This window comes from Python bivittatus, unplaced genomic scaffold, assembly GCF_059951505.1.
Source record: "Python bivittatus isolate LINGU-HERP-01145 unplaced genomic scaffold, Pbiv_v1 ctg000270_np1212, whole genome shotgun sequence".
In the NCBI taxonomy this organism is placed as follows: domain Eukaryota; kingdom Metazoa; phylum Chordata; class Lepidosauria; order Squamata; family Pythonidae; genus Python; species Python bivittatus.
This window is the reverse complement of record NW_028277050.1, coordinates 2,420,154-2,432,237: the sequence shown is the minus strand read 5'-3', so window position 1 is coordinate 2,432,237 and position 12,084 is coordinate 2,420,154. Positions and strand designations below refer to the sequence as shown.

The 12,084-nt window shown below is 38.9% G+C and overlaps 1 protein-coding gene across 1 annotated transcript in view; it reads right to left on the bottom strand.

The window, feature by feature from the left end:
* MAN1A2 (mannosidase alpha class 1A member 2) overlaps window positions 1-11,837 on the bottom strand; it is a 61,534-nt gene extending 49,697 nt beyond the window's left edge. Inside the window, exon 1 of the mRNA XM_007420399.3 lies at window positions 10,970-11,837. Within this exon, the coding sequence (XP_007420461.1) occupies window positions 10,970-11,280 (311 nt within the window). The 5' untranslated portion in view covers window positions 11,281-11,837. The remainder of the gene's footprint in view (window positions 1-10,969) is intronic.
* Window positions 11,838-12,084: the final 247 nt, after the last annotated feature.

The following is a 12,084-nucleotide window of genomic DNA, read 5'->3' as shown; positions in this document are numbered from 1 at the left end:
TCTGTGCAGTATCTTAGCTATTCGTAGTACTGAACTCTTCTGGACAGAGAGCTCTGATGTTGTTCCTGGGTTCTGTTGGAGCCACTCTCCCAGCTTAGGAGTCACAGCCCTGAGTGCTCCTACCACCACTGGGACCACTTGGCCTTTACTTCCACTCAAGAATTTTAATTTACTTTCCACATCCTCTCTAGTTCCTCCTTCAGGTCCTGGTACTTCTCCAGCCTCTCATACTCCTTCTTCCTGATGTTGTGTCACTTGGCATCGCTACATCTATCACCACTGCTGTCTTCTGGTCATTGTCTACTACCACGATGTCTGGTTGATCAGCCAGTACCTGCCTGTCCATCTGGATCTGGAAGCCCCACAGGATCTTAGCCCTATTATTCTCCACAACTTTCTGTTGAATCTCCCATCTGGACATGGGAGGTTCTAGCCCATACACTGTGCAGATGTTCCTGTACACAGTGCCAGCTACTTGGTTGTGCTATTTAGTGTATGCTGTTCCTGCCTGCATCTTACACCATGCCACTATGTGTTGGACTGTCTCTGAGACCTCTCTATAGAGTCTGCATCTTGGGTCCTGTCTAGTGTGGTAGACCTCTGCTTCTATATTTCTGGTGCTTAGTGCCTGTTCTTGTGCTGCTATGATCAGTGCCTCAGTGCTGTCTTTTAGTCCAGCCCTTTCCAGCCACTGGTAGGATTTCCCAAGGTCAGCCACCTCAGCTATCTGCCAATGGTACATCCCATGCAGGATCTTGTCTTGCCATGGCACTTCCCGTTTGAACTTCCTCCCATGTCTGCTGCTGCCTCAGGCATTCTCTCAGCAGCTCATCTTTGGGTGCCATCTTACTGTGGACACTCTGGGTTTCATCCAGGACAGTGGCTTTGACACTCATAATATTATATACACACACTCTCCAAGGAAACATTCAAACTGAAAAAAACAACTTTTTACCATTGCTTGTGTGCTTCTTCTCTTCATGTATTTCTAGTTTGCAAATGGGAAGAGATTAGGATTCTAGTAAGGTTGGGGTGAAATAATTAATGTTATTCACTCAACCTGGAAGATCCGCTAAAGTTGCATACTGTATTTTCCCTCCTGAGACTTCACTTTGCTTCAGAGGCAGACAGTCTGCTCAGGCTGAGACCAACATAGTAACAATTGTACTATAGGAGAAGACACTACAGGAGAAATTCACTTCTTTTGGCACTTAAAATTAAGAAACAAATAGAGGGCAGACATACCATTCCGTTTTTGCTTCATACCATGAAACAGAAATTACTTCCTTTTTCTTCCCTGGACTATGCACAGAAGAATGTCCAAAGGATGATTTTTCTCTCTTAGGCTGGAGGTACCACCAGCAGAAAAGGGATCTTTGTGTTAAATGTGTGGGAGAGAAAAAGGAGTTACTGCTACTGGCAAAGAAGCAAAGTAATGTTTGGAATCCTGTGCATTAAAACTGTTTAATGCTCTAGCACTGGAAAGCATTTGTTGTAGTTTAAATGTAACTGTGCTTAATTCATAAGATATTTGGTGTCTTTAAAATTCATTGCTGTAGCACAATTCCTCCTTTGTGCACAAGAACTCTAAGGGACTGTCAATTCTGCTAACAATCCTAATACAAACAAAATCAACACAGCAACAATTATTTAAAGCATGCTTATTTACTAAGAATTTTGGAGTCAACATCATTGCTATTATTGCTATCAACTTAGTTTGAGACATTCTCCAAATCAGTAAGTATTCATCTCTTGAGGTACGTGCATAATTTAAAGAATAGGATAATGAAAAGCAATTTTCACAACCAAGTTCTCAACTTTCATTATAACAAGCAATATCACTCAAGGAGCGTTGTACATAAAGGAAACTATCCAGCTGTATTTTACTAGCACAATGGCATCCACCAATAGAAAAAGTCTTCCTCTGCCCCCTTCCCACCCATATCCAAAAGCTATTCTAGAGGGCTAAGGGAACTTCCAAAGTAGATAAGCCCATGAGAGAGACTAGAGAAACAAAAGGGTGACGTCTCAGAGCTCATAATTTCATACTTAAGAACAACAAAATTAAAGACAGAGACAGGATTTTACATTTATTACATTTGGTTTATATTCCACTTTCCCCAAAAAAGTTCACCTCAGACTAATCTATTGACATTCTTGTTCTTATGAGAAAAACTGAAGAAGAAAGAGCTTTGCAAGCTACTTTCAGCTTCTGGAGGTAATATGGGATATATATTCAACAAACAAGCATACAATCAAATACTGTAAGTCCCTTGTTGTGTACATTTCACAGCCAGAAGCACAATTGCCAATTAAACAGGGTGAGCTCCTGTTTCCTCCCCAGTTCCTGTCAACCCAACAGGTCGAAAACTCACGTGAGTAGATAAATGGGGACTCTCACTCCGGTGGGAGGAAAAATGCTGGTGGCGCCTTGCAAAAAGGAGTCGGGACCAGTTGCCGGTAAGCGCGAAACCACGCTCGCCCGAAAAGGGCGCAAAGCAACGGAAACCCCACCTCCTGCGCTCGCCAGCTGGGCTCTGCTCTAGGAAGGAGGCTCTGGCAAACCACTTCCGAAACACTTGCCTTGAAAACTGCAAGGACTCGTCCAAGCAGTCACTGCAGAGTCAGTAATGACTGAGCGCAGATAAAAAAAAAAGAAATTGTTACCAAAATTCATGGAATCATGAACATAAATCAGTTTTTTTTCAGAATTAACCTACAGTTGATAAATGATACAGGAGTTATGTTTGAGGACAGACACACAATGAAACTAATTTATTTTCTTATTGTTTGACACCAAGTCTAACACAAACTGGGGCTAACATATAAAGTAAAAGAAAAAAAGTTGAAAGCTATTATGAAAAGAATGGGTCACACTGTAGTTTGTTATTATGTCTGAATTAAGAGATACTGAAGAAGCTGAAGTTAGGATCAATAGTCCCCTATAAAGCTACGAAGCCAAACATTAAAATTATTGAATATGTTCAATACATAATATGTAACTGCCTTTCTGGGCTTTTAAAAACAATCTTATGGTGTAAACATAAAGGGAAGCAAGCCTGATTGGAAGCAATGTAAACAGGGGCTTCCAACATTTCCCTACAAGCCACTACCTTCAACTGGCATATTTTTTTTTCCAAAGCCACACAGAGAAAGTAATTTTACAAAATATGAGGCCCTATGAGATTTAAGCTTTTCCTATCCATGTCTGTCAGACTCAATTAAGATTATTTTATGGGATAATATATGAATGTCAGGGCTAAAACAAATAGCATAAATTTACCTTCAGCAAGAACAAACAGTTCATGTTTGTCTTTTATAAATAGAGACTAAAACTACAGTGTACACTGATCACTACACGTGGACTTATAATTGTTTTTGTGATAACCAGGGCTTTGTAGTATCTCTGGACATAGCTTATGATGCTTTCTGGTCAGCACCTGAGCAAAGTATTCAAGGAGGTAACTATGTCAAGGAAACTGTCATGATAAATCCTTGTATTATCATATAAATGTTAAAAAATGCAGTGAAAGACTTTCCAGTATTAAAACCAAAACTGAATGCGCAAAATCGTTGAAAATGTCATGTTCATAATAGTAATCAGAAAGTGTATTAGTTTGTAACTATCGACAGTTTCTTCCTTTTAAAAACTGTAGTACAACTCAAAGAAAACGGGGTATATACCTATTCTTGAAGATTAGAATCAGGTTTTCCTTTCACTGCAGATGAAGTCAGTGAAAAAGACTTTGACTCAGCATCATGTCTTTTCTTGAAATACTGATTAAGTTTGCTATGTTAGCGAGCATTGTTTTTCCTAACTTCAAACATCTTACTTTTTTAAAAAATCAAGGAATAATATTTCCATTCGTGCGTTGTATATGAAAATCAAACCATTTAAAATGTTCATTGGATTTTATAAATTTAGGAAACAGAACTTTTGCAATCAAGAGCTTAAAATGTAAGCTTAAAGGCTGTACAAAAATCTTTAAGGCCAGGTAAAGATTGTCATCTTTTCTGCTATGCTGTCTATAAAATTGTTATAGCTATGTGCTGATTGAGGGAAATGTGCTGACTGCATTCTACTTTACTTAGAAAACCTCCTATTTATTATAATTTATTAAGAATTCTGGATAATTCAATAGGTTGCACATTTTTGTGGCTGGAATATGAATCATGCATAAAGATAGAGCTATGAATTTTGACTTTTTTCTCATGCCTCATTACAACTATTGTTCTTAAAAGCAAAAGAATTTGAACAGCCATCTTAAGACTAGCTTAGTAGCAGACAATTCTTTTCAACAAATTGGCAGTTAACACCAAACTAGATTAAGCTTTACCCTTGGCAACTTCTGTTGTTCTATCCTTAGTACCAACTGCCAGTAGATTTGGATCCTGTTTATTTCCCCTTTCTGAAAATGATAACAGTACTTTAACCACTGCACTTTCTGGTTCAAACAAATGCCACTGCAAAATCCATTCCATAAGAATGAAAATTATGAACATGAAGTAGAACAAGCCTGTGTTCCTAGCAGTTAGTGCACCATCAAAAGCAATCTTATTACAAACCAGTTGACCAAGCACAACGAAGAGAGAGTATCTAGAATGCTGTAAGTTGAGGAAGGATGCGTTTTCTTTTACCTCTAGAATCCAGTTCAAATTTATTTTTATAAAAGTACCTTTGGAGCTATCGAGTACTGTAACGTACAGTAGAGTTGTGTTCATTTAAAAAATGATTCAGGAGTGCTTTAAATTTTCAGTGAGTGCAAGCAGAGCTTCTCTGGTATTCATTAAAATAGTATCATTCCACTTTTGGTACATGTGTTGCCCTAAACCTAACCCCTATAACAACAAAATTCTCAGGGCATTCAGATTTGTTTTATTTGAATTACTTATTCTCCAACAGAAATACATCCATTTCCCTCAATGTTCCAAAATTTTACTTTATAGTTTGTAAAATTTGGCAAAGGTTAATCAGCTGATGTCAGAGTATGTATTACCTTATTGCTCTACCATCTATTCTATGCGCTTTTACATTGGTTTGCCAATTACTATAATATCTATCTACATTAAAATAACCCAACTTTTTTCAGGCTTCCAAACGAACTTGAAAAAGTATGGTAATACTTTAATGCTACTCTTAAAAAAGCAGTACCTTCTTTTCAGACTCAGACAGAAGCATGAAAAAGATTAGTCTGCTTTAATGAATAGCAGAATGGTGTTTGCACTTGCATGAGATCCAAAGTATCAATAATTTTCAAAGTGTGCACAGCCTTAGTACATAGTATACTGCTCTTTATATTACTTCATATAATTTTATACTAAAATCATACAAACCTCTAGAAGTTAGGTATATCAATTTAATATTACAAATAGGGAAGAATGTCACATTTCTGCAAGCCAAATCTTGCTTTCATCCTCAGAGGGCAAATCAAGTTGGGGTGGAAGTATGCAATCTTCATTAACTAAAAATGCAGGTCCGTACTCTTCCATCTTCAGTGGGTAGCACATGAACTCATTACAAAGTACTCATTCATCAGAAAGTAACTATAGAAGTTCTAAAAGAATCAATTTAGACATAACGTATCTTGATTTATTAAGCTGAAATATATATGCATCTTGTGCCCATGTACTCTGGACTCAGCATCTTTTGCTTAGGTTTAGTAATCAAAGATTTTTTTGGATTTATTAACCATCATTTCCTAGTATGTCTGAATATGGTTATCAGATTCAAGAAAAAATAGAATCAGAAAACAACTTCACAGTTTCAGGCTTCAACAAATCAGACTGCAAAGGTAATTAAAGCAACAGATTTGCTCTGCTCTGGCAAGTAATAAAAACATATTGCCTAAGCCCAGAGAGGCTTTTAAATTTTAATACAGTACTGCTTATCTTATCTATGCCATTAACTGGAGCATCCTTAAATGTAAGAGTGGAGGAGAGAGCTTGATACTGATTCAGCTTTACTAGAGAAAAGTACTTTTACAGTACTCCAAATGACCAGCTTAAACATAAAAGCAAAAAGTGTAATGAGAAATCTTATATATGCTAGATAATTATCCTTTTCAGTTGAAGAGGTTTCTACTTCAGATTAGCAGTCTTAGCTACTTTATAAAATTACATGTGATTTTAATTAAAACTAAATATTATATTTGAGAAAGTGGCATATGTAGCAAACCATAACGAAGCCAAAATGACAGCATGTGTGTGACAACATCATCTAGCTTGCCATTACATATTTGCATCCCATCCAATCCAAGTATATAAATTATGGCATTTGAGTGATGACATATCATCACTGTAATATTTATTTGGTTTATACCTCACTTTTCACTTTAGGAGCTCAATTATATATAGTGCTCCCTCCTCCACAAGAACAACCCTGTGAAGTAAGTTGGGCTATTGCTGCCCTTCCTATATATAGCTATGATTCACATGACCCAAGCGCCTTTTTTTAAAATGTTTGGTATCCATTTGTACTCAAGAGTAAGCAGCAAATTATTTAATAAAATTATACCCAGACTGTATGTTGTAGCCTTAAGAAGTAGGTAACTAGGAAGAATTGAAAGTGGTAGTATTTACAACTGAGGTAAAGTAGATTCCATCTGACATTTGAATAAAGATCTATACTAATTTCTTATTTTTTTTTCAGTTTATGGATGTACTAACAATTCTATTAGTTTGTTTTGTTAAATGTATGAAATTTTACTCATATTAAGAGCAAAGTGGTAACTGCTGGGATTTCTCAAATCATTTATCATAAATTCCCATTCTTAGGATCCTAAATTAATCTTGGCTCCCTGTAAAATCTGACTTAAAATTTCAGTGTAGGTCTCTAGACATTATGAGAAAAAGTTTCATAATCCATACTGAAAAATGATTTTATGAAAACTCACAAAATTCAATATTTAAAGGTGTCTTTTTGAAAAAAAATTAGTTCCTGTTTAAAATACATTTATCAAAAAATTCTTAGAGAAAAATTAAAATAATAAATTATATATTTCACATTTTATGAATACATCAGAGAACAGTAATGTAAAAATTAATATTCAGAATAGACCTCCAGTTAATCCTTTTAAAGACTTCTTTTGTATAAAATATAAATTATACAGTTTTAGAGAAGAGGTGGGCAATCCCCAGCAAAGTCTACTGAATTACTGCCAACCCCCATGTGCCACTCAATGGCCAAGAAAAGGGTTTTGAAAGTGAGAAGTCTGCAGTACAAAAAGAATGTCTACCTCTGCTTTAGAAAATATGGCTAACATAAGCCAATATCTGACAACCAATTCCAGTCAATATTATCCCCCCGGAAGGTAATCAGAGACATAAAGAAAGGAGTAAGAAGCAGCGTAAGGACCGAAAAGTGCATACACAATGTTTGCCCAAAATATTAGACTGAACTCTGTTATGTTGAACAAACTCCCACATGATTTTCGGACTTCTGAGGGAGGTACGGTGAACTGAAGACAGCTCTGTGAAAGCGGAGCAGACAACTGCTACAAAGACCAATGAAGTGGTGAGTAGGCAGGTACCTTGCAACCCCTCCAGATAAAGAGAGGGTAAGAGATCACCCACATGTGCTCTGGATAGTTGCTGCCCACAAGGAGACTGCAAGACAGCAATTTTCCACAGGTTTGAGCACCAGGAGATGACAGAGTTAGCCGTCTTGCTCGCAACCGTGGCAGAGACTTTTAAAGGACACTGAGTTTGCAAACCTTACTTTCTAATCACTTTCGGAAATTGCTCATTAACTACTTCTAAGCCATTAGAGAGCTTTGGAATGACAGGTTTGAAAATGCCAGATGAGTCTGCCTTTAATCCTGAATGAAAGGAAATTTCAATTATAAGATTTAGAATTTAAAGAATCTGAAATAAACAGCAAAAAGCTAAATAAGGTTTTGATCTTAGAAAGTTATAAACAGATTAAGGGTCCAGATAAAATTGGAATATTGAAACTTTTACAATAAGATTTTGGAATTAATTATAAAGTACAAACAGCTTCTCATGGGAAATTGATCCTGTTTTGGTTTTTACAAGACATAACATAGACAAATAATTTCATGATTTCAAAAACTGGACACTAGAGGGGACTAAAGATTTTAGGTAAAGATATACAGGCCTGCAAGATGGTGCAAAACATTATGATAATAAAAATACTGAAGGAGACTTTTGAAGAATGAAATCAGAAAATAGTAGCCAATATCAACAATATCAGTAATGATGTCTGCTTCTATGGATAGTTTATGTCCAAAAGATGTTATTGAAGTAATGTCAGAGGCAGAACAAATTTTATCTGACAAGATAGAGATGGTATTGAAAGTGGATTTATAACTGACAGGCCAAGAGAATTACTTAGAAAAGGATGTTTCACTGGATCTACAAAAGAAACTGGCTGAGGTTTTAAAATTTAAAAGGGAAATACAAATGACAAACCAAGAGAGTGACCTGGATAATTTTTTCCTACTGGATTTACAAAACAGGCTTGTTAAAGCCTTGCAGAACTCTGCGATGGGACAAAGAAGAAATGAAGAGAAATTAAATCTTGCAACATTTGAATGAACTGAAGATTTAGACTGTTAGAAGTATAAGGAAGGAATATAAAGTTGGTTTATTTGATCAAGGTTAAAATATGTTGTTACTTCTGGCTACCCTTTGTGGACTTTCTGCTGACACCAGGAGTGAAAAGGTGATGTTTTATGGATTTGTTTATAGATAAGAGATGGGATATGGGTTGAAGAGATAAAAGTTTGTAATTTTAGAGAGGGTGAAGAGTTATAAAATTTGTTTATACTTGTGATGAAGGCTGGAAGTCACTTCTTTATATATATATTTTATTATATTCTTACTTTTCTCTTTCTTCTTTTTTCTTTCTTTTTCCTTGCACTTTTTACTCCTCTCTATTCTAAGTTTAGTTTGTATTAGATTTTACTATTATAATCAAAATTCTTAATAATTTTTCTTTTAAAAAATCCCCTCTCACCCCTTTGGGTGGCATGTGTCTTCCTCAATCTCGAGTCTTCTACCAGAGGCCTGGAAGTTTGAGGGTTCTGCACAGTATCTTAGCTGTTCCTAGCGCTGCACTCTTCTGGACAGAGAGCTCTGATGTTGTTCCTGGGATCTGCTGGAGCCACTCTCCCAGCTTAGGAGTCACAGCTCTGAGTGCTCCTACCACCACTGGGACCACTTGGCCTTTACTTCCACTCAAGAATTTTAATTTATTATTATATTTATTATATATATATATATATATATATATATAATAAATATATATATATATATAATAAATATATATATATATATATAATAAATATATATAAAATTTCCACATTATTTTGCTTTGTTAAATTAAATGAAAACAGGAAAGTAAACAAGAACACTCTATGAACATGAGATAAAACATTTTCCAACACTTTTTTTCCTATGAACATAAAACTATTACATTATAACGTAGTGTGCCTATATATTCAAATCTTTGAAAACTAAGGTTGCATCCAACTGCTGTTCCTCCAGACTTCTGACAGTGGAATTGGGAGGAGGTGTTTCATGGTCATTTTCCCTCCACTTCCAAACTGTTCCTCATCTCTTCAGAGCAGAATGGGTGGAGGGAGGCAGAGAAAGAGAGAATCGCTGCCCATCATCTTTCTCCCCATTCTGTTGCTAAGAGTCTCAACCAGCTCTTTTACTATTAAGAGTTCCAATGGAGCCAATGTAATGCAATTGTAAAGGTGCTGGACAGAGACCAGAAAGACCCAGATTCAAATCCATTCTCAGTCTTGGGAGTTCACTTTGGCCAAGTCACTTTCTGTCAGCCCAAACTACCTCACAGGGTTATTGTTGTTGTTGGAAAAATTGAGGAGGGAACACTACATATGCTTCCATGAACTCTTAGACAAAAAAGCAGGATGCAAATAAATAAAATGTATTCATTTTTGGAGAGTTCAGGTGCTTTACATATAATATTCTTTGTTATCTAAAGTTAGATTTGTAAAATTAAGGTGCTCTTTTAATGTTGAATAAAACTGAATATGATTCTTTTCAAATGTTGTTCTAATTTGTATTAAACAAGTAACTGAACTACATAAACACAATCTCCCAATTATGCCTGCTCTCTTACCTTTTTTCCTGAAATAAGCTGAATTAATTATCTTTCATTCTTACCACTGTTTCATACATCTTTAAAAAGAGAAACTGATAAAAGTATACATAAACAATCAAACTAAGTTCAGATCTTATTATCACATTGGTAATATTGCTGTTTTGGTTTTGCTAGTCTTTCATCCTGCTGCATCCACTTTGAGCACTGCAAAGAAGCTTTAAAACTTCCTAATTCCATTTGCTAAGATTCTTAATATGTTACAAGCCTGCTAATAACTGGCTTTGAATCTATATGAAAGGCAGGATAAATATTTATAAATTGTGGCCACACAAGTTGATGCCTTTAAGTATTATTTATTTCAGGGTTGACTCAACTCTTTGTTCAAAAACCCAATTACACTCCAGATATAGCAAGAGTTCACTGATACTGTATCATTTTCTACTTGGGTCCTCGTGTCAAATCAGCAAGGGCAACAGACTACTGTACCACTATCTAAAGCTTTTACACTCCCAAACTTTCAGACGTGTCCCAGAAAAGAAGACACCTGTCTTCTCTTTTGTGGGCTTTTCCTGTATTGCAGCCCTTGATTAGTAGTGTCCAGTCTGTAGAATGCCAAAATTGTGACTTACCTTGAAAGAGAAGAGTCACTGTTAGAGGTGGGAAAATGGGATAAAACTGCGGTATTTCAAACATCAAGTCTATGACAACAAACCAAGGGCTGCTCCTTCTGGACAACCCTAGGCAACCTTCTGGCCAAGACAGAAACCCAGCAGCACACCATGATTCTTCAGGAAAACACTACATTTCACTACACACAGACATTTATTTCCCCAGAAAGAAATATACTGCATATCTCACACTGAGGGCAACAGTTACCTGTGCCTGTGCTGGTCGTGGCCCTGCCCATGGATCAAGAAGCCACCTGCGTTTTTCCCACCGTCGCTGGTATCCACGTGAGGAATCAAGACATCTTCCAAGCCCAGGTCGAACCGTTTGTGTTTCGAGGAGTCCGGCAAAAAGAAGAATGCCCCAAAACACAATGTGATGAAGGCACTGAGAATCAGCAGCAGGATGAACTTCTCGGACAGTCTCAAGGTAGCCCTGTGGTGAGGGAAGGAGGAGGACGGACCCAAGTTGCGAGGCGGGATCCGGCGCCCAGAAAGAGGCAGCAGAGCCGGGGTTGTCATCGCGCCGGGAAGGCGGGAGGGACAGCAGCCGCGGAGATGACAGCGCTGGCTCACGCCCGGGAGCGGCTCCCCGTCCTCAGGAAGGCAGCCTGGCCCCACGCGGGGAAGCCGGCATCACAGCGGCTCCCGCCAGGCCGGCAGACCCCAAATCCCGGCGGCCTGGGGTCGATCCGGCCCGGCCGCGCTCATCCGGGGCCAGCAAGGGCAGCGCGGGGGGCAGCGGGTGAAGACGCCGGCTGGGAACGGGGCTTCGACGAGGCCCAGAGCGGCGCGGAGGTGGCGGTGGGAGAGGAGAGACTCATTCAATCACCGCCGCCGCATGCCTGGCCCGGGAGTCGCTCCGGTCTCTTTCCCTTCAACCCGGCGCCACGCGGCCCCTTGCGTCGGTCGGCAGCGCGGCGGGGACGAGCGGGAGCGAACGGGGCACTGGCGCCGGAGCCTCCCTTCCTCCGGCCGGGCAGCGGCGACAGACACGCTCTTCCGCCCCGCCGCTAAATCCCCGGCCGGGCGACGACTCGCTCTGGCATCCTGCGCGAGAGGCAACCCGCCTTTGCGGCTGCGCGCGACCGGAAAACGGAAGACGCCTTCTCGTTCACGCCCACGAAGTTACAATGTAGAAGTCGGCGGCGGGTTCGCTCGCGCGCTCTCCCTCAGGCGAAAGTGGGAGCTGCCGTCGCCAGCGGCGGAGAGCGGCTTCGCCAAAGATCGGGCGGGACTCGGGGCCCTTTGCAATGTGCTTTCGTTCAACAAAATAACGAAAACGCCTCATCTTGTTCTAGGCTGCACCGTGAGGAGTGTGGAGTT